The sequence below is a fragment of the Coccidioides posadasii genome, chromosome 2, assembly GCF_018416015.2.
Source record: "Coccidioides posadasii str. Silveira chromosome 2, complete sequence".
NCBI lineage: Eukaryota > Fungi > Ascomycota > Eurotiomycetes > Onygenales > Onygenaceae > Coccidioides > Coccidioides posadasii.
In genome coordinates, this window is record NC_089408.1 from 6745039 (window position 1) to 6767067 (window position 22029).

Genomic DNA, 22029 nt, shown 5'->3' on the forward strand with positions numbered 1-22029 from the left:
ACGAAGTAAGGCCAGTGAAAAGTTACGGCAAGCAAGGCTGACTTCGCATAATTGTCTTATGAAGAGTTAATAATTTGGAGATTCTGTTTCTTCATCCTCACTGGCTGGGGAGTATTGCAAGCCATAGCCATGCTTACCTCTGAGGCGCTTTTCGAAAGTGTCCTTAAGGAGGATGTTGGCGCCACTGTCCTAGTATTGCTAGGGGCAGTAAAAATATAACAGCGGCAGTCTTCCAGTGGCACGACGGGTTATTATTATTATTATTATTCATTATAGTCTTATGCAGTCAGTGACTATGAAGACTACGGCACGACGGGTGCAAGCCGACACCGCGAGCCGAGTTTTTCCACGGTTTGCTTTCCCTAGTTTCGGCTGTGCTGGATGTTGCTTTGGCAACGTATGACCTTGGGGGTGTCGGACATGGCAAATTTAAAACTATCCTGTCCACATTATGCACAACACTGGCTAGTTTATACCTTTCCGTTAACAGCCTGCGCTTGTTCCTCGGAGGAATGCTGGGGGCCTCAACATGGGCCGACTACCTTTTGCTGCTTTGGCACCAAATTCCCCCCCGCGAGCTCGCTTGGAATTCTCTCTCGGATAGAGAAAAGAATTGGGCGTTGGAAACACGCATGGAATTGGTGGTCGCCGCCATTGACGCCGCAAACACAGCTACTGCTTCTTCCAATCCTCCTCCTAGCACTCTTACTGGTCCTCCGTCTGGTTCTCCATCCCCTCCTTCTACCCTTTTCTCTACACCTTTCTTCTACCCCTTTCTTCTACCCCTTTCTTCTACCCCTTTCTTCTACCCCTTTCTTCTACCCCTTTCTTCTACCCCTTTCTTCTACCCCCTCTTCTCCACCCTCTTCTCCCCTTCTTCTATCTCTCTCGACGCTCCACCCGTGAATGCAAGCAGCGGAGTATTCATGGGCAAACAGCCTAAAAATCCTAGTATGCTTTTCTTCTTGCTGCACGGCGCTAGGAGTCCTGCATCCAGTATTTCAAAGGATTGTTCAGAGTGTTAATGCTCTCGGTACCTGGAGTTGTCTTTTTTCGGGTGTTAGTCCAGGTCCTAAGCAAAGATGCCTGCCCTTACCAAAAACTGCCTTGAAGTCATCATCTCAGTAAATATTAGCCATGATAATGGAGAAAAGGTCATACATATTCCAAGTGGATGAGCACGGTTCTGTTTCTCCGTCTTCCTCCAAATGGTAAGACCTTCCATGACTTAACATGCTGGATTGGCCTGGCGCCCTTCGAGCCATTCCCGCAAGCATTGCAATCCTTGTGAAACGCGCTCCTCGGTCAGGTACATCCATCCATATTGTACCCCTTTCTCATGATGCAGCCTTATGCCCCAGAACTCTTTGTCCAGTTGTTCCGTGTCATACCATCTCTCCCATAACTTTAGCATGGTCTCTTCATGCTCAGGTGTAGCAAAAAATTCCCGATTGGGTACTTTCTTGTTTAACCAGACTATAAACACATCTTCGGGTCTACGTCCACCATGGTCATGACGAAGAGCCCTGAGAACTTGATCGACGAGTTCTGTGGCCTCGGTAGCATATTCGGGAAATTTTATTTTCACTTCAATCACGAACAACTCCAACCGGAGCCGCAGGTTTTCTGCATTTCCACCGGCTCGCAGGACCTCATAGTACGTAGGGCGTTCCTTAGTTGTCTAGTCTTCCTAACAACGCTTGGCCTACGCACTGATATCGCGTATGGCAAGCATGGTAGAAATCGAGCAGGGAGCAATGCCTTAAATTTCTTGGGGCAATATGATATAACAAGTGTCAGGCAGTTCAAGGTGAATATGTTATCAGCCGACCATCGTTTTAGGTGTTCACACAGGAAGAAAGGTTCAGCTCTGTAGGAATACTGGCAGGGAGGATCTCGTGTTCAAGAGTCAGTTAGTGGACTAGACGGCATGAGGTGGGAAATGAAACCAATAACCAAAACGATTTCTAAAGAGGGGATGAGGACGGGAGCCCCAGGAAGATCCAGAACATCCAGAACTGTGGGTAAACGTTAAACCTATTTAGGTTAGCTGTGTATGACAAGCATGCCCCGCTAGGCCGCCCAGCAAATCCGGCAGCACGCTAAGGGCGAGCTTATTTTGACCCAAAAAAGAAAAAATACCACGTGACTATGCTTAGTAATACGAACTTGAAGAAAAATTGCTTCAAGTAGTGAACTTCAAGCCCTCCTCGCTTATTGGAAAAGCGTATCCGGAAACGCTACAAACTACGGGCTGCAGGGGTGCCCTTACCTCTTTGTATCTCTTTGTGGGCGGATTCTGGTGTTACAAACGACTTTCTAGGCAAACGAATGGGTTCTCAACCAACATCGCAGCAAGGTAGATGATGGTAGAGGATCAAGTAGTTAGCTAGGAGGGACCCAACGGAGCATACTTGGTCACAAGGGGTATGAAACAGAGAGGTTGGTGGGATCCAGATGCGGTATCACCGCCGAGTCGCTGAAACAGATCGAGCGAAAGTTTCGCATGTCAAGTCATGTAGCCATCATCATCTCCATTATTAGAAATAGATATAATTCCTTAACTATTACTACTAACAGGCCAATAATGAGTACTTCTGAGAAACCTTTAATCCCCGAAATGTAACGAAAACGTATCTGAATCGAAACCTTTGGAGAGTTCATCTAGTGCGATTGCTGCGAATGTATGGGATGCATCGTTCAACTTTGCTTTCACATCTCAAGCTATCTTTGGCTCCGAGATTGCCCAGAGTAGTGTCAATACGCCTCAGCCTCCATATTCGGTTGTCTTAGCAAGATTGAGGCCACGGAACAGGCGAGGACTGCGCCTGTTCCAACCAGGGGAAGCTGCAAGAACTGATAGCATTATACCTCGAAAGGTTGGGACTCGGAAATAGGTCACCAACGGTCACTGTGCACCGGAAATTGCTCTGGTGCGTTGTAACCTGTCCAAACAAATGGGTTTATTCGAACCCCCCTTTATTTTGTAGATATAAAAGGACTGAAGTCCGAGTACCCCAAGCATTCCCTCCTTCCAAGCTATAAGAAGGGCCCCCAACTGTGTTAGTGTGCAATACCCGCTGAGAAGTAGCAACTTCTTATCTTCCAGGGGGAGTACTATTTGTCAGGGTAGCAATACCCACCAAATATCGTACCAGGTGCCTTGGTAAAGGCTTCCCTGGCACTCTCATTAATCATTCCCCACGTTCTTGCCAGGCATGTCCTACGCCGCGAAGACCCCAACGCCTTGGACGATAAATTTACGCCTTATCCAAATCTGGCCGCTGATATCAACGATGTTTCTATCAGACTATCACATCCAGCCCAGCTCTATGAGTGGAACGGCTGCAGCTCGGATGAACGAAACGCTATTAGTGAAGCATATCGTGATTTCGACCATTTGGCCAACCAACCAGATGTGTTCGCTGATATCGATTGGAACCATCAGGCCGCCAAAGACTTTTGGGGTCCGGTCAAGGGAGATGGAAAAGTGTCCGACAAACGAAAGGAAGAAATCCAAGGTAATAGGCGTTTCAAAGACGTGTGGGACAGCGGAGCTGATCGGAGCGGTTGATAGGGGCTTTCAAATCCATGGGGCGGATCCATAGGAACTGGTGGTCATGGGAGCCGCTATCAATCCCGGGGCCTAAGTGTCCCTCTGGATCAAAGTCTGTTCCATTCCTCCCCATTCAAAGAACAAATTTGAAATACCAGCTAACTATTGGGCAGGTTGGTTGTAGCGGTAATGCCGGCAGCAATGACCCAGAAAATATTTGTGGGACAAGGACGCCAAAACAGAGTGTCCAAGTCGACCAGACGGCTCAAAGGGCAGCCAGCTTCTCCATGGAGAAGATAGAAGACTGTTTGCATGGAGCGATGCAGAGGGGACTTCAGTAAGATCGTCTTTTGCTATAAATTCTTCAAAGACTTGCCGTCTTTGAACAGTGCTACTTCGGAGGGGAAATTCAAGTCGAAGGGGCTTCAGGATAATCTCGAAAATTGGGATAATAGGGGTCGGGTGTTTTTCCACGAAGCTGTCCATATGGCCAGTTTGATGTACCCACAAGACAAAACTCCAAGCGTGGAAGATGCTGAAATCAAATTCAAGGAAGGTGACAAGACAGCGACGAATTACGCGTATGGTCCCTATTACGCAAAACTCCTCAGGAACTGGGTTCAAAAGGATAAGGGAGGGTTCTATACCTAGCGCAATGGTGAGATCACCTAACCTCGAAATAGACACCGGACGGTAGCTAATCAGATAATTTTAGCCGATTCATACGCCTTCTTTGCGCTCGCAAAATATGTAGAGAAGCAAATAGACCGGTACGTATCATGAAACCCTCCCGAGGTTCCTATAGCTAACCCAGAGACGCAGTTATCCTACACCAGGCTCCAAAAAGGTAGAATCCGAACCCCAAATAGCCGGGCAGACCGCCAAGGATAGCGATGGCAAGAGGGCCAGATATGTCCCTCTCCATACACGGGGAGGCGACGATGGCTTGCTAGGCGATAAGGAGCTCGAATACAAGGATCAGCACATAAAAGAATTCTCCATCCCAGCATGTCCCGACTTTTAGCCGCAAAGCTCCAAGCCGAAAGCAGAAGGGAAGAAGCCAAACCTTGTATGCGACAACAAATCACCAAGCAAAATCCCTCGTATCTACCTCGTCAATCCAGTCAACCAAATCGGCCACAAGTTTTGCGAGGCCGTTGATAAGGACAGGAACAAGCAGTTAACGTGGAACGTATCCACCAATGGAGAAGAGAGGAAGGCGAAACGAGGATTTCCGTTATTCCTCTGGGTATTCCAAAATAGCTTCAATCCAAAACCCTAGCCCCTTGAATTAAGCTGGGAGCCGAAGGATGTTGAAGAGAAATGCCATATCGAATGCAAAGATGCCTTCCGGACCATGTTCTTAGCAGATTGCGATGTAAGCAGCCAAAAACCAACAACGATCGTGGCTCTTTGCTGACATTAGACTCAGGCGAAAGACCTGGTTTGGTCGCATCCGCGTCTCTAGATGCAGATTGCGGAGTTTTCAAGTATAAACGAAGTACCTTGAGGCTCTGACGGCCGGCGGAGATTTCTTTCCTCGAGTAACCAGTGATTTCCGATCATAGCTGATGATGGTAATCAAGCCGCGATAGATGTGGGGTATCTATTAGAGTAATTTAATATGAGCCATTGTTGTATTATCTCTGATTTTCGAGCGTAACTCAGTACTCCCGTACTCAAAATTAGCCAGCACTGCTGTGCTGCTTTTGAGCCTGATGCGCTCAAATATATACATAATTTTGCTTTGGCTCTCTGAGTAGCCATATGGCGCACCTCTTTTCAAGTCTTCTAGGAAAAACAGGTAGTGGCCGCTAAGGTTCCTCAGACTCTCAATTATGTCCTCTTTCGTCATCCGCACGAATAGCACCGTTCTGATGCTCGTGGTCTCTAGATAGAGACCAAAAACATAGACGAGGCGTCATCTCAAGGAAATGCTTTGGCATCCTCAACAGATGAATTCACATCCTCAGGGCGCGAGTCATCGAATAAAGTAATGATTAGACTCCATTCAATTTCACTTCTCAGGAGCATCAGGAAGCCTTTCAATGACGTATTTTGCTCTGGCAACGCTCATTATGGGAACACCCGGAATTTTTCTGAGACCAATGTTAGTATACCTCGCCAGACGATGATTCGTGATTGAATAACAAACCTAATCCTTCTTTTCAGGTCGCGATCGTTCGTAGCCACGATATAGATCCTATGTTTGATAACCCGATCGACGATACAGTCATCCGCGTATGTCCCCTTGTGATCGCATTTAACTCTTTCGAACCTCGGGTCCTTGGCAATTCTCAGAGCTAGGCGGTATTTCTGTCCCAGTTTCTCAAGTTCAGCCAAAACGCAGTCAGTGATGACAGGGATGCATTTTGCATAGAGACAGTCCATCATGGTCGGTATGAGTTCGAGTTTGTGTTGAACGGTATGGGAAAGGAAGTTGGTATCTACTAGGACGGAATATGGAGGCGCGAGAGCGGTGTTATACTGGAAGAAGAGGGCTGAAGAGACCTGAGGGCTGAAGAATTGGTTCTGATTAGTAGAGCATGGGGCACGTCAGGAAAGATGACTGCTGGATCCTACATTTCGCGGATAACTTCATCCTGGGAGGGCTTTTTGGTTTTCGCTTCCTCCTTCGCCTGATTTTGTTTTCTATACCCAAGGCAATTAGCAAAGGTACTGGGACTTTCCAAGAGACGCAGGGGATGAATACAGTCGGCTATCACGAAGTGAAATGGCACGTTTGACCTGACATCTGTTAGCGACGCAAATTTTTGATACTTTGACAGGGAATGACAAACCTGGCCAAACTTTCGGGTCTTTCTCTGCACTCCCATGATGATCGCAAAACAAAGATCGGGTACAATATGACAGGAAGACAGTAGTGATATCCTCTTGAACACTTCTGTGGCTGATGCAGCTTTGTGAAGCAAAATATCATCAATTGCTGTGTCCTGTGAAAGAGCCAAGATAAGCCCGGAGATACCAATCGACGAATGATGGATGCAAAAAGCTATGTCAGGTGATATTCTATTTCTTGGCGTGCGGCTCAATTTGTTTCTCTGGCCGTTCCATCTCTCGGGTACCAACTAACCTCACGGAATAAATAATTCTATATCCAAGAACAAAGCACTGAAAGGCGCACGGGCCAAATCCACCAAGTTACGTTGGGTATCGGGGTCGGATTTAAAAATTTGCAAGGTCAGGTATATGTGTTCCTGCTTCTCTCTGCCTCACGCACCCAAGATGCCGCGCCCAGATTCGAGCCCGGAAGTCGTGAGAGTTGCGAATGCGATTATGCTCTCCATTAAAATAGGATACCCTTTTCCAACGGCTTCGCTACTCCAGGCACCTTTACAAGCCAAAAGCCCCAATTTTTGACAACTTTGGTGACAAGGTTACGCGCAGGAATCTACTGCGCTCCTGGAGTGCTCTGGATGGTCACTACATGAGTGCTCCGTTCCCGGGATCATGTGGACGGGTCTCCCGTTTGAATGGTACATAGTTAGCATGATTTACTCCTGAGTCGCAAATCAACTGAAATGTTGACCATCACCGTGACAATGCCATTTGGCAAACCTTTTTATTCTTCTCTACTTCAGTCCCGTACCGCACTGCATTCTATTTACAGGCTGATATCCCTGGTATTGTTGGCTAGTAGCTAGCGAATGCAGCCAGAATCAGTTGCAAACTGCCAGATAAGCAAGTCCTATTTTGTTGGAGATACTCTTACTCCAAGTCTCAACATGCAACGGGAACTTGTTGTCACCTTTCTTCTCCGTCCGTACTTTCAGTCTCAAGCTGTGCTCACAATCAGAGTCGATTTAGTTGATTGCAGCGTACACCCTCTTCGGTTGCCATATATCCAGATCGATCTCCTTTGACTCTAGCTTTCCTTCATCAAAGCTAAAACCAATGATTCAACTCGAGCAGTCAGGCTTGCTCCGAGGGTAGACGATCCATGATGCGTCCGCACCGTGAAGGTTGCCGTTCCCCCAAGCGTCGAATCGCAAGCAGAATCTGCTCTGAGTGATCTTTCTCGGTTCGACACTTAGCTTGGAATTTCCTTTTTTGCGAGGTGAAATCCCTGTAGCTAGGCAACTAAAGTTGGCATCTCCTCAAATTGGTTCCGGAATTTCACTTCTTTGCTGTGAGACTTGACGTTCAGAGAATCCAACTTATCATCATTCAGTGTATTATACGAGCCTGTCGGGAATTCATCAGTGTTTGAATCGGCTCCAAACCAGATCGCACTGCCCGAGTAGAGGATACTATCATCCCAGGTCTCGATGTGGAGATTCAGACTGCTCCCCGTTACTGGGTCAGCATATTCCCGGATTCGGACATCCTTGTCACTATCCAGATCGAGTTGAGTTAGCCCGATAGCCAGATTTGGCGGATCCGTGTAGCATTCGTGAAAGAAGAATGCCCGGGAGTGCTGTCCGCGCATCTCGTACAGGAAGGGATGGTGTGCGTGTTGAAAACACCTGTTTCAGGACTTCGGGCAACGGAAGGGTAAATCATGCGAATCATCCTGGTGCCTTGATCGGGGAGTTCTTTGGGGAACTCGATATAGCTTCCATCGCTCGTCCATCCAGGACGGTATGATTGGCTAATCCCAACTGCAGTTTGCGGATGCGGTCGATGAGTTTACGAGTCGGGTCCTTCAGAAACATGAAGGTGAGAAAGCGAGATACATCGCAGTGTACAATCGTTTTGCTCAGCTTGTAGCAGAGGTAATCACAGTTCCCCCATTCGCAATCAGGTTGAGAGACTAAACATAATTCAGAAAGGAGAAGCTGAAAGCCGGCTGAACCCACTACGGAGTTGATGGTGTACCAGCCTTCATCTGAGCAGTCTGCCAAGTTAGAGCCTGCCATGAAGATTCTTGTTGGCAAAGTTTTGGAGAGGATTGAGCAATCTTTGTCTAAGTAGCCATGGATGTCCTAAATGTACCTAGGGTCTACACTATGATTTTGGAAAGTGTTTTAATTACATGAACACAGGAAGAAATTAGTACATGATCTTGAAGCGCGAATGTGAGTAGTTCTCTCAAAGAGAATATGTGTTAGGGCTTCACTAGGCAGTGGTCATAGTTACGAGACATAATCAATAAGGGATTAAATTTGGTTAGCTAGACCTTTAATACTTTATGGTATTTGGATCAAGAGAGCACTCGCGAGAGGATAATAGTTGAAGCAGTCAGTACTAAAAGTAGAAAAGAGGGTAAATACTGCAGCAACATAGGAAAATATTATGCATGATGCTAGCTTCACCAATCCAACAAAATGTGTATATGAAGTTACAGGTCATGAACAAATAATATCCAAGCTACTGATTCATGTAACTGTCCCATCCTATTGGTCACTGGTCATAAATTTCTGGATTGCTTCATCACACATACTCTCAAGTCTCTCGCGTTGTTCACTTGTCTATGGTATCAGGTCTGTTGAAATTGAAACAGTTCTGAGTTATTCCCAGTGTCGGGGATAGCCTCAGGCACCTAGGCATTTAATGTTTTTGCATTGTTTTTATGTTTCTCTGAGTCTCTGACTGCAAAGCGTTTGGACCAGACCACTGGGGGGTTAGAGGCCAGTGCATCTCACGCACCTTTGATTAGGTAACACTGTGATATTAACAAACTATTTAATTGTAGCCACCATAATATATAAGGATTTTCTGTTTAGTATGGAGTCCATAGAATGACACACTTTGACATTGTAATTCAGGAGGAGAAATCAGTGGGCGAAGTAGCAGGAAACCAGCGGAGGAGAAAAGGAAGATCGTTGAAGAGAATGCGCTAGTCTGCTAGCCTCCATCCTGCCATTGGCTAGTTAATTGACTGCTTAACGACAGAGAAACTTCCTCGTGAGCTGGTACACTCGCTAAGCTTACATTAACTAATTAACCGGTAAACATGCCGACGTTCTCATCACTTCAGAACTCCAGGGTCCTTGATTCCCACCATTGATCTATCCTCCACAGAATCATGTCAGTGAAATCATCCCAGTGGAATATGCGCATACTCCCAGAACCTACAGCAGGTCAGAACATACCGGCAAGCATCTTATCAGAATACAGAGCAGAGGGCGATGTAACTGCATGTGTACAGAGTACTTGACGGTTACTCCGTAGTTTGCTGAGTTACACATTCCTTGCGCCATCGACGATCTCTTACTTCGCTGGAAAGGAGGTCTTACAAGGATCTACACCATTATATACAGGGACCATACTCCCACTCCTAGCTCAATTTCTGTGCCTATGTTGTGAAACAGCGTCGACTGGACCGCGGAATACGTACTCACCCTGAGTATGATTCGATCTGCGCCGAAAAATGCGTTAATGCACAGGGGATAGGGCATCGGGAAGTTGATCGGATATGTCCCCGAATCTTTCTGGGAGAAGAACGGCTAACGGCAACCCATGTTTACTGAATTGGTCAGAGATTTGTGATTCCCAAATCGCGCAGCTCACCACTGTATGAATGACAACAGTCTCGCATATCCCCCATGTTGGCTTCCTGTGCATGGGGCAAAAGGGTGACATGAGACAAACCCTTCCAGCTGTATCGGAGATGCATGTTGTTGATGACACCCCACTCCGGCAGGGAGCCGTGTTGGGTTGTTTGAGCTGCCGCCTCCCTGCATGGGATGTCCACATCGAGAATGAATACATGTGTTCTACCATCCCAGTGAGCCGAACAGCCATAAGCTCGTGCAAGGTGCATAAAAGCCGATTGGCTCGGTCTTGCAACGGCATTCCCCCCTTGGACGCCTGAATGGGGTGTGGAATGTGGGATAATAGATGATTAACATACTGGTATATTCGAAGCTTCCAACGGGCCTGCACTTACAGGCCCTCGTCCCCTTTTCAACTCTTATTTTCATCCTCCCTTTTTTTCCTTTCAATTCATGTTTGTGTGTCTACTTTGGTATTGTTTATCGCTCTACTCATCAGTTTTGATGTAACAAATGGCGATATACAATTGGTTTGGCCGCTGGCGTTGCTGGGTTTTCATTCTTTCCCCCATTCCCTTTATTATTCTGCTTCATCAGCTATTGACCTACCATGATCTACTTCAGCGTCCCTTCATCAAAAATGCACCCAAAATCATCCAAAGCGGCTGCGATGCTGTTCCAGGAATGGAAGATATATTGGTCATCATGAAAACCGGCGTTACAGAAGCTCTGGAGAAAGTTCCCATGCATTTGGAGACCACACTTAGTTGCGTGCCACACTTCGCTATATTTTCTGACTTTGAGGAGGATATTTCAGGAGTGCAGACCTACGATGTCCTGCGTACTGTCAGTAAAGATGTCAAACGCTTCAATCCAGACTTCGAACTCTACAACAGAATCAAAAAGTTAGGGAGGGACGGATTAAGGCCAAGCGACTTGATGATGGATGATGTGAGCGGGCCGTCCGGAAAACCGAACAATCCCGGGTGGAAGCTCGATAAGTGGAAATTCATCCCTATGATTGACGAGGCGCTAGAAGTTCGGCCGGATGCGAAATGGTTTGTTTTCATGGAAGCGGATACATATATAGTTTGGCAGAATCTCCTTGCTTGGCTTGAAAGGTTCGATCCTTCAAAACCGTATTATCTGGGCACAGAGATGCTGTTAGGAAACATATTATTTGGCTATGGCGGGTCTGGATTCGTCATTTCTAATTCAGCAATGGAGAAATTTTCGCAGTATAGGGCTTCTAGAGCTACACAGCTGGAAGATTACACCGCACATCAGTGGGCAGGAGATGGAATTTTGGGGAAAGCCATGGCAGATGCCGGTATCCCTCTTACCAAGTCATGGCCAATGCTGCAAACAGCAAGAGTATGGGATCTCAATCATTTTGCAGAGCCGTGGTGTTATCCCGTGGTCTCTTATCATCATATGACTCCAAGCGACGTGGAAATAATGTGGAGATTCAGCCAACAGTGGTTCAAAAACGTGAGTCTCGATGTCTTAAAATATGCATATACAATGCTGAGTCGTGGTTAGAACACCAGCTCGATTCTTCTCCACCAAGATGTGTTTACGCGCCTCATACAGCCCGGTCTGTCGTCCCCGCGGGATAATTGGGACAACTTCTCAGAAGAGGAACACAATGTACCGTCAGAGGATCAGTGCAAGGCGCTTTGCGTGGACAATTCGGCATGCCTGCAATACTCTCACAGGTCCGGTAAATGCTTCACTTCCAGAACGGCAAAGCGGGGGGTCTCGACCTCCTCTTGCAAATCTGGCTGGATACCGGACAGGATCAGACAGCACGCCGAGAAGATGGGGTCATGCGAGAAACTTGAATGGATTCGTTGACAAAATCAAAAAAGTCCGTGTATTTTTATTGCTCGGGATATACTGAATAAAGAGAAGCTTTGTCATGACGAAACTCAGTCCAGGCAGCAGTCGTACATATGTGGATGAGTGGGGTCAATACGAGCCACAAGTCGGAGAGGTATATAAATCGATACATTTCACCAGGAAATATCGATATTTCCTGGACAACCAAATACTTCAAAAACAACAAGACGATAACTCGCGTCAGAAACGAAATTTTGTCCAACAGCGCTGAAGACCACAGTAACACTTCAAGCCATAGCACAGCATAGCAAGGAACTCCGCAACGCATTTTGCCATAACCTACCATAATGGCTTATGCCCCGTCCGAGCCGTTTATCCTTACAGGAGGATGCTTCTGCAAAGCCATTCGCTACACCATCAACGTTCCGCAACGGGAGGATCGTCCTATCCTCCCAGGAGCGGTGGACACGCGCCTGCCACCGCTCCCGGGGCAACACAAGCACGACGATGACAGACGAAGCCAGCCCCGCGTTCCCACCACATTCCCATTAATTGGCTTCGATCATTGCTCAGACTGTCGCCATGCTGCGGGAACCGTCGTGCAGGCCTGGTGCATTTCCCCGCACAGTTGGGTGGAATGGACCGTTCTTCCGTTGCACAAGAATGATGCTGGAGAAGGAGATGTAGCCAAACCGCCCATTCACCTCACAACTTTGGAAGCCTGCGCATCCGACGGAAAATCTTCCGTGTGCCATGAGACGTATATTTCTCATTATAAGTCGTCTCGCGATGTCACCCGGAGCTTTTGCTCCCGATGTGGGACAACCCTGACTTATTATTTCGAAAGACCGGCGTCATCGCCTATTTCACCACTGATCGATATAACCATGGGCAGTCTGGATGAGGAGAGTCTCGAAAAGATTCATCCTGAACGCCAGGTGTGGTGGGATTCTGGGATTGGGTGGATGAAGGGAATTATGACGTGGGGAGATGGGGGGGTAATGAGACATGCAAAGGGGACATTGACGGATGAAATAGCGTCAGGCTGATGGCAGCTGGAGCACTTGGATGTCGGTTACCTTGTTAAGCAATGCAACTGTGACGTTCGATGTACGTGATAGAGCGCAAATGGCCCGTATGCCTTTAAGCGACCTCCCTGGTGGGTCGGATTTTGAATTAGCTATGCAAGGTCGGGCCGAGCTCTGGGCAGCAGTTTCTTGCTCGCAGCGTACGAAACCCAGCCACGTTAAAGCCACATCCTAATCAGACAGATTAGTCAACTAGTTAGTTGAACTATTCCTAAACAGGTTAGCCAAATTCCTCGACATTGGTCGCAGTGGCTTGCTCAAAGTCAAAGTAACTTCGCGAGGTCTCTCAGACGATAAATTGAGAGTGAGCAATTGAACTGAACAAGAAGTAGCTTAATGAGCATGGAACGTTGAGATTACTGGTTTTATGGTGCGTTCGAAGATAGCGATTCCCACTCTCTGAAATATCATTGCAGATCGATCAGGAATCGCAGAACCCGGTGCCTGGGTTTGGGCCGCATACCAAGAGATGTCCACGCAGCGGCTGCGACCGTCAGGGCTATTTTCATTATGGAAAAGCCCGCGACGGAATTCTATGGCTATCTACTCAATACCTCGCGGGTTTACGGAAATGCGCCAAACCTCACCGCCCACAGGATCCTCCATACACCACGAAACCGCATCCAGAAACGAAAGGAGCCGAGACACCGCCGGCGTCAATGACCAGAAAGATGAACCGAAGATGGGTTATGACCCCGAGCGCATGACGCGGGAGCGGTCCGAACTATTCGAACTCTTTTCGCTGTCCAGGATTCCTGATCCACGCACGGACCTAGGTGTCAAGATTGATGAACTGGGCCAATTGCAGATCACAGATCCTGTTGAGAGTCGACGAAAACATAAAACTGCCTTGGTACTGTCCGCTGTGCCGATTTCTCTGGTTGAACGTGATTTCAGGCGGCTCCTTGACCCGGGAAAACATATTGAAGGGTGGACAAGCGGTGGCGGACTGGAAGAAAGTGAGGAATACCACCTTTTGCGTAATTGACTTTACCTGCTGAACGATTTATACAGTCATCCCAGCACGAGACCCTCAAACACTCCGTCGTAAACACGGTTGGATTCTTATCTTTGCAACTCCTGCCGCAGCACAAGAATACCAGGCTCGCATTCACAATCTGCGAGTCCTCCTTCGCCATCATCTACCGATAACGTCTGAATCAAAACTACAACTCCCGCCGGCCTATACTGTTCACGGCTCTCGCGGCTTCACACTTCAAGACTACACAATCAGTAGCCCTTGGCAATACCCATCAGTGCTCGCTTACCTTGCGCCATTCAGCGGCCATTTACAAGAAGTCATTAAGACACACAACAACATCCTCGCCCAAAAGCAAAAGGAACGCCGAACATACCCCGTCCAAATATCCCTCGACACCCGCCAGATACCCAATATATCCACACGGCATATCGTCTCCTTCGTTCACTGGGATGCTGAAAATCGCAGAGTACCGTGGCGCCTCGCTGAAACGCTGAGGCCTATCTCCCCTCTAACGAACGATACGCCGCATAGGATCTTGGATTCTGAAGAAGACGCCAAGATTCTGAATGGAATAGGCAACTGGCGCATTTTGTTTGAGAACTCGTCGGAAGCAAGAAGATTTGTGCGGACCTGGCACCGGAGGCCGTTGCCGAAATTTACGGGATTACCGAACTGCGACCCTCCGCCACTGCTGCATGTTGAGTGTTTGTTCCGGGATGGGTATTGACAAATATAGCAATATCATACTCCTGCACATTGCCATCCTTATTTATATGTGGATGTCCCAGATACAATTGTCAGACAGCTCCGATTGATATCCCTACTTCAAAATGTACGGAGTAGCGTATCTGTAATATGTAAGGTAAGGTACCCTATACTCTCTGGTGAGACATGCTTAAATTCATACTTGTTCACCTTCCTGTTGGAGGCTTACAGGCCGTTTGCAATGATCATTATGGATGTTTTGCTTAATTATGTTCTGGCATATCAGCAGGGCACACTTCCTCCCAGCCCTTTAGAGGTGACCAAGGGCGACACAAACGGCCCAATTTCTGGACAGCTAGGTCTGTTACATGAAGATATAGGGGATGATCGGAGCTTCAGAAACCGCCGGGCACTTGCCGTAGAGGACATCTTTCTAGAATCTAGCAGAGTAACATCGCCAAAAAAAAAAAAAAAGAAAAAGAAATGAAGCTATCCAAACCAAACTGTGGCCTAAGCAACTCAACAATGCTAAACTTCATCCTTGAAAACATATGGCCTGTCCGGATGCCATAACATCTCCATATACGGCGTGAACGAAGACGCCGTATGAGCATATTCAGTTTCAAACTGGGGTTGATAATCCCAGTTTACCCATTCCTTGAACTTGGCCAGCGGACATGATACCTCGTGTGACCGGAGCAATGGCGATATATAGGTTCCAGGTAGGCCTGGCTTGCAGTGCTGAGAAACCTTATTCCACTCAAAGTCCAGAAGGACGATCCTCCTGATCCGGCTTTTTTTTTTTTTTTTTTTTTTTTTTTTTTCTTTTTTTTTTTTTTTTTTGCTTATCCCGCTCCACCACAACATTCCTTGGATGTAAATCAACAAGCCAGACCCACATCGCGGGCATACATAATTGATTCCTCATCGAATAATATGTTTCGGAATGAGTTTCCTCTCCCACTGAGAAATCCTGTTGTTGACGCTCATGCGTGGAGGGTCCAGGAGCCAACTCAATCAGGTCCCCGTTCTCAACAGATAGCTCAAGAGAGTGTGAGCCATAGTAAGTGGTAATCACTTTTCCCTTGGAGATCAGAGGGGTTGCTTTATGAGACTGTCTCGCACAAATAATCATGGTTTACGCGGAGAAAAGGGTCTGCATCATCCACACTATAGTTGACATACAGAGGGCCATACAACCTAGCAATTGCCATGCTGCCACCCTAGGACGATTTGGGCTACTGGGGCAAGCACAATAATATTTATAGCAACAACCTGGGAGTTGTGGTTCTCTCTCTCCCCCTCTCTCTTATGCTGAGTGCTATCCTAAAAGCGACTTTGCAGTCCGCAACAATGCCACCTTGTCAGTGGTGCAGGCAACACCGCATTGGAAATTTAGTCACACATTCAATTTTAGTCTCCTCAGGAAGCTTACAGAACTCTTTGCGAGAGGCTGGGGGTGGCGGACTGTGTGAACGGGTAGTAAAGCAACGACCATCCACATAGGGCATCAGCGGCAGAGGGTTGTGAAACCCAAAAAATTCCAGTCTCGATAGCCTCGTAATACGGCATTGTATGATGGACTCGCCATAAACGATTGGCAGCCGCAGAGCCGTTACTTCGAAGATTTAAACCTTCTTTGCCTTTGTTGGTGAATTAATGAGAGTGTAATAAAATCAACGGCGAAAGAGAACAACGTGTGGTCTGGATGGTTGAGACGCTTGCTGAGGAACCCCGATCCATGGACAGGGCTCGAGGCTCTGGTGGGCGTGGATACCCGCCGAGGATTGCGGGAAATTGTCCCGGACTGATAAGATAAGATAACTTAAAAGGCGTCCCGAGAGGGATCATCAAATCAGCCACGAAGTACGGAGTACTCCGTACTCCGTGTATGTATGTATATGCACGCAGATCAGTTACGTGTTCTGAATATGGGGAGAACATGAGCGGAACAGGTACAAGAAGGATGCTGGTGGTATTCAGGTGGCTGTAGTCTCTGCGGGCCGGCTTAACCTAAATCCTGGTCACGATGCCCTTCCAAGTGTATGCCTGTACTCGTACCTAAGAAATCGGATGGACTCTATGAGAGTATCACCTACTTGCCCTGACATTATAGCCTAAATCCCCTGCCTATAAGGCCTTAAAACACCGCCGTAATATCGAAGACTCCCCTTCTATTAGTTTTTAGGAATATAGACTCATAATCTGGCCAGGACATAGGGGTTTCGAGACTTCTCCCTCCTGATCGTTGGAAGCACTGATACTGCTGCAACTGCGCTACATATATAGGAAGATCACCCTCGCTGCCCATCCATCAAGTGTGAGTAGCCTGCAAGCAAGTCCCCCTTCCCCGTGTTATATAGCGGCCATTAAGGTGACGGAACAACCTATTCTACTCCTTGGGCTATCGTCTTGTTGATCATAATAGAGTGTATGTATGTTTATACATACGGAGTATATTAAAAAGGCCTTTGGCTGGGGGCACGAATAATGAAGTCAATTGAGTTTAAATTCTTCAGGTGTAAGACTCGTGAAAATGCAGACCAACACAGAACTGCTCCTGGGCACAGACTACCGAGGATGGTACCACTGCCATGTTTAGAACCAATTCCATAAACACATTAAGTTAAAATATCTGTAATGAAAAGGACTCTTCACCCTCCTCGTGACCCTTGTGTGCCATCCAAAAGAACAGGTCCTGATTCAAGGCCACACAGGTACTCTTAACATTTGCCTGACATAACATTGGAAGCAGTAATCTATCCCGATCAGGGTAAAGCAGCAAACATCCATACCTAAGAGACACATCCTTGGAACATCATAGATAAAAAACAAATAACGAAGGGGACAGAATGAAGCGGCAAATGACACAAAAAAAGTAAAAAAAAAAGGCGGGCAACCTGATCAACCTGACACAGGGCATAAAGTCTTGTCTCTTCAGGGGTAATCATACGCGATAAAAAGAAGAAGGATATAAAATTATACAGACAAATCATCTGCGAGGAAGGAACTGACATCAAATGCTCTCTCAACCCTCCCTCTAGCACCCAACCCATTTAACAGCACTTGTTCGCGAGCCCTGTCCCGGACCCCGTGCCTTGATCTATACTGACGTTATGTGAAGCAGACTGCTCAGCCTTCGATGTATCCATGACCTTCTTTATCTCCGAAGCGAGGGTGTAAAATGCTTTGTCGACGTTGATGTTATTCTTCGCGGAAACTTCCAAAAAGGGGATGCCTAGCTCATCAGCCAGCTGCTGGCCTTGCTCGGTAGATACGGCTCGTTTCTCTTCCCAGTCACACTTGTTTCCAATCAACATCTTGTGTACGCCCTCGGAAGCGTGTTGCTCAACGTTGGAGAACCATGTTCGAATATCTATAGCAACAAAGAGATTAGAAACTCAGATCCGACGGTCGAGGAAAGAAAAGTCGGAGAGTCACGACTCACTGTTAAAAGATCTTTCATCTGTAACATCGTAAACAAGCAATATACCCATCGCACCGCGATAATAAGCCGTTGTGATTGTCCGGAATCTCTCTTGACCCGCTGTATCCCATATTTGGAGTTTCACTCGCTTGCCTCCCAGGTCTATGGTGCGAATCTTGAAGTCGATACCAATAGTGGTGATGAAAGAAGGTGTAAATGAGTCTTCGCTGAATCGTAGCAGGCAGCAGGATTTACCCACTCCTGAGTCTCCGATAAGCAGGAGCTTGATCTGTATGTGATCAGTTCTTGTTAGCATTGAAAGCAGGCCCAACCACAGAAACAGAAATATTAGAGAAGGCTATTTGCATACCAAAAAATCGTAGTTCCGTGTGCCAGCCATGGCGGCAAAGAGAAGGAAACAAGAACGGGGTTATGACGGTAGGAAGGGAAGTCGCCTATTAAATACGGCGACGGAACAGGGGAGGTCTGCAACGCAATATGCCAGGGGAAATCCGGCCTGCGAGTGAGGCAGCAATGCAGTCGGCCCGTATTGCGAGACGGGCGAGTCTTTCCAATGGTCCTGTGGCTAAGGAAATCCTAGCAGTTAAACTTTGGAAGCCAGTCTTTTGCTACTTCACGCAGTGACTATTCAGACTGGCGATAACTCTGGTGTACACGGAGGAATTTCTGGATGGCGTTGGGGTTTCGGCTTTGAAACATGTAAATGTCAAGCAGGGTAAGGGTGGAATGGAGTATAGGCACAGAGGAATGTTGGCGGGTAGCTAGGCAGGATTGGTAGGGTCCTTCGGCAACAATGCAGAGTATCGAAACGGTAACGGAGGATAATAGTGACAGTTGGACGGTTGACTTATTGTCCCACAGCAGAAAACCTCGGGAGATCTGTAAGGGACCAAATGTTCTCCGGAGACCGCGAGGTTATCAAGGACAACAGGGTTGAGTTGAAGGTTGTGACGTTGGGATTTGGGTCGGTCTCGAGACGGTCACATGACCTTGTAGCTAGCTGGAGCAGCTTTCGGCTTGTTGTCTTTCCCCCTGAAAGCTTCTTCCTACTGTAGAGTTCTGGGTGGCCATGGGCGCTTTACCAGCAACCAGCGGCTTGATCCCACTGCTACTCTGCTAGGGGGCATGTCCAGTGGTGGCAATACATAGCCTGCGACCAAAACATTAAACTCCAGCATGCGTTGTTTATCACATCTGTGAAAAATATGTATAGTATGCCGTACATAAATACATACGCACATATGTAGCACATAGACTGATAAAAATCCACATCAACATCAACTCCACAATGATCCTGCTAAGGACATATGCTATCGACCATCATGCCATGCAATGCTTGAATAAGAAACACCTTGAATCCTAAAAACTGGATGAACTGTTGGGCATGCCACATCTGAGCTCTCTCTGCGCCATTTTAATTTTTTTTTTTTTTTTTTTTTTTTTTTTTTTTTTTTTCCTTTGATACGTGAAGCGATATTTTTCGTCATTTCACTAACAGATCCATCGGGAATACGCCCATCGGATTTGCTCTAAAACCCTCAATTGTTGGACGATACCAGAACTAACATTCAGAAGGTCGGTCAGGTCCTCATGGAACTCGTGATATATGTGTCCAGGTAAAACTGCATATGCTCTTCGACGAAGGATCTCCGCCTCGCAGATCAATAGGCCGTGGTCCTTATAAGATAATACTCCCGTTGGGGTAGGCACTGAAGAGGCTAGGATGCGATTGACCGCTCTAAACGCGACGAGAAATTAGTCATGTGCGGTTCTAGTCGACTAACAGAGGGACTAACCGTAGTGACCGTCTTGCTTCTTCACGCCTCTTACCCCGTCGTAGTCCCTTCTGACTACCAAAAACATTGGTGAGCCAGGTGATAGCCGAATAGGAGACAAGGATACCAGGAGTCAGGCCGATGAAACTAGACCAGCGGTTAGAATAAGAGTAGGTTTGTCTCCTGAACTGATAGAATAACGTACGCAAAAACTAGCTGTTGGCTTTGGAGGAGAGAATCAATCCCACTCATTGCAACTTCGACGTCCACCTTGGTTTTCTGAATCTGTATAAGCAAGGTTGTAATCAAGTCCCCTCGAACAGCACCCATAAAAGGGCTCTGCAAATCCCGCTCATAGGCCTTTAGGACGAGAGTGAGATCTCCTTCCCTGACACCCGACCGGATTTGCTCAAGCTCAGCAGGAGTGAACGCGCGGTCGGGTCCATGCTCAGGATGCCGGATGGCGTAATCCACAACCATACGCTCTAGGCTAGCAAAGTCTGATTGCAAGCTGCCTTTGCTCATCAAGGCCACTTCGCTCTTCTCGTCATGGCGTATTGTTCCAACCAGTTGATTCAAGGGCTCAATGACCCAGTTCACCCAGAAATCTTTCATTGTAGTTCCCAGTTCTCGGACCCAAGTGACCAACTCTGCACGTCTATTTGTCAATATATTCAGAATGGTACTGGAAGAGAACAGAAATGCAGATGCAGGAAGCCAATAGCGAACGAGCCGAGAAGGACGCCCATACTGCCGGGTAAGACCCCGTGACAAAAGTCGTTGGTGCGGCAATTGTTCTTCCAAAATATCTATAAGCTGCTGGATGACACTGAAAGCTTGATCAAACAAAGGCTTTTGATGGCTCTCTTCAATAAATGGTGCGTCGACTGCATCAACACTGGCAAACACATTGTCTTCAAATCCGTTAAAATCATTGCTGAGATCATTAACATTATTGAGAATAGTTCGTATGAGTAGAGTCGTCCGGAAAACAGTATCTTGCCAGTCCTCTGGATTGGCATTGGCAGTGTTGGTATCGGTATCCTCTTCGTCGAAATCGAACAGCAGGGCTTCTTCCATCAAGAGGCCGACGGCACAAGCATTCAGCTCCCGCATCTTCCTCAAGCTTCGCCTATTCCGCCTGGCCTCTGACCTACATAACTGGAAGGGAGACAGCATTAACTGCTTGGCTTGTGACATGCTCTGCTGCCTCACACTCTCTCGCACGAGCTGGTAAAACGTGCCCCAGCGCGCTGACAGGGTTGAACTGTCCAATTCGAAGCGCGACTGAGGTCGTAGCCGGCAGACATGGTGATAGATGTCCTTGATCCGGTTGCCGAATCGCAATGGCGAGGTCTGAATGGCATACAGGCCACTATTGAAGTATGATCCCAGAACACCATCCCAGTACCAGATACCCTCACTCAGCGGAGCAGTCTCTTCCAATAACGCGTTGACCACGATGGCGAATGCCTGAACGGTGGCCTTTGCCGCCACCATCCACACGAGGTCTGGGGCGTAACCATCATCCAACCCGGCTTCGCTGTGCTCCAGATCAGACCTCAGCCGGCAGACCTGGCGCAACAGATCCAGAAGTTTGGAGGGCTTCAAGAGCGGGCCGGAGGAAGATCCCGCCGACAAAGCTCTCGCGATTCCGGCGAGCGCGGCAACGGGCGGAGCGAATAGGTGATGGGCTATTTTTACGGACTCATCCTGGTCCGTGCTCGACGGCTGCGCTGAGTCGAACGCTCGTAAGTGCAGCTTGTCGAGGTAGAGATCCAGACGTCGTACGTGACTATGTGATATGAATTGGAATCAGCCACATGGAACTGTGCACCAGAAAGTTTTCCCCGTATTGGGCCGATTGGCGGGATGTGGGAGGATGGCATGGTGTTCCAGAAGCTTACTCCTCGACGAGTGACATTTTCCACACCCAAAAATTTGAATCGTGCGTTACAGCCGGGGCAATTCCAGAACCCTGTCGATCATGTTATGCACATGGATAAAATATACCCGTGATTCTGGTAATTGGACGAGACCAAATCCCGATCTCAGCAGGACATCGAGCCTGAAACGACAGAAGGAGGGTGTTTCCGGAGGATTTGAGCTGCAAAGCCGTGATGGCTCGATCAGATAACAGATGACGTAGCGCCACTGATTGGCCTGGGCCACATT

At 47.5% G+C, this 22029-nt stretch overlaps 9 protein-coding genes across 9 annotated transcripts; 4 read left to right on the top strand and 5 right to left on the bottom strand.

The window, feature by feature from the left end:
- Positions 1-1228: 1228 nt before the first annotated feature.
- On the bottom strand, positions 1229-1735 carry D8B26_004613 (uncharacterized protein; the record flags this gene model as incomplete). The annotated part of the gene is made up of 2 exons (XM_066124535.1): positions 1229-1548; positions 1714-1735. 2 exons carry the CDS (start codon positions 1733-1735, stop codon positions 1229-1231), a joined length of 342 nt encoding a protein of 113 aa, XP_065980616.1.
- A 1222-nt stretch (positions 1736-2957) lies between these two features.
- On the top strand, positions 2958-4580 carry D8B26_004614 (uncharacterized protein; the record flags this gene model as incomplete). Its single annotated transcript, XM_066124536.1, has 6 exons — positions 2958-2986; positions 3217-3521; positions 3578-3893; positions 3946-4112; positions 4272-4326; positions 4379-4580. 6 exons carry the CDS (start codon positions 2958-2960, stop codon positions 4578-4580), a joined length of 1074 nt encoding a protein of 357 aa, XP_065980617.1.
- A 601-nt stretch (positions 4581-5181) lies between these two features.
- Positions 5182-6433, bottom strand: FCF1 (rRNA-processing protein fcf1). Its single transcript, XM_066124537.1, has 5 exons — positions 6358-6433; positions 6270-6304; positions 6140-6208; positions 5712-6074; positions 5182-5655 (listed from the first exon to the last, which is right to left on the bottom strand). Exons 1-5 carry the CDS (start codon positions 6391-6393, stop codon positions 5574-5576), a joined length of 585 nt encoding a protein of 194 aa, XP_065980618.1. The 5' UTR covers positions 6394-6433; the 3' UTR covers positions 5182-5573.
- A 1216-nt stretch (positions 6434-7649) lies between these two features.
- On the bottom strand, positions 7650-8006 carry D8B26_004616 (uncharacterized protein; the record flags this gene model as incomplete). The annotated part of the gene is made up of 1 exon (XM_066124538.1): positions 7650-8006. The coding sequence occupies one exon, from the start codon at positions 8004-8006 to the stop codon at positions 7650-7652; it is 357 nt and encodes a 118-aa protein (XP_065980619.1).
- A 2713-nt stretch (positions 8007-10719) lies between these two features.
- D8B26_004617 (uncharacterized protein) lies at positions 10720-11556 on the top strand (the record flags this gene model as incomplete). The annotated part of the gene is made up of 1 exon (XM_003070391.2): positions 10720-11556. One exon carries the CDS (start codon positions 10720-10722, stop codon positions 11554-11556), a length of 837 nt encoding a protein of 278 aa, XP_003070437.2.
- A 647-nt stretch (positions 11557-12203) lies between these two features.
- On the top strand, positions 12204-12971 carry D8B26_004618 (uncharacterized protein; the record flags this gene model as incomplete). The annotated part of the gene is made up of 1 exon (XM_003070392.2): positions 12204-12971. One exon carries the CDS (start codon positions 12204-12206, stop codon positions 12903-12905), a length of 702 nt encoding a protein of 233 aa, XP_003070438.1. The 3' UTR covers positions 12906-12971.
- Positions 12972-13250: 279 nt separating this feature from the next.
- Positions 13251-15195, top strand: D8B26_004619 (uncharacterized protein). Its single transcript, XM_003070393.2, has 3 exons — positions 13251-13903; positions 13959-14788; positions 14918-15195. The coding sequence occupies exons 1-2, from the start codon at positions 13414-13416 to the stop codon at positions 14651-14653; spliced, it is 1185 nt and encodes a 394-aa protein (XP_003070439.2). The 5' UTR covers positions 13251-13413; the 3' UTR covers positions 14654-14788; positions 14918-15195.
- A 2492-nt stretch (positions 15196-17687) lies between these two features.
- Positions 17688-18458, bottom strand: SEC4 (GTP-binding protein; the record flags this gene model as incomplete). The annotated part of the gene is made up of 3 exons (XM_003070395.2): positions 17688-18007; positions 18080-18347; positions 18429-18458. The coding sequence occupies 3 exons, from the start codon at positions 18456-18458 to the stop codon at positions 17688-17690; spliced, it is 618 nt and encodes a 205-aa protein (XP_003070441.1).
- Positions 18459-19262: 804 nt separating this feature from the next.
- Positions 19263-21917, bottom strand: NCA2 (Nuclear control of ATPase protein 2). Its single transcript, XM_003070396.2, has 4 exons — positions 21762-21917; positions 20060-21649; positions 19876-20001; positions 19263-19817 (listed from the first exon to the last, which is right to left on the bottom strand). The coding sequence occupies exons 1-4, from the start codon at positions 21776-21778 to the stop codon at positions 19571-19573; spliced, it is 1980 nt and encodes a 659-aa protein (XP_003070442.1). The 5' UTR covers positions 21779-21917; the 3' UTR covers positions 19263-19570.
- Positions 21918-22029: the final 112 nt, after the last annotated feature.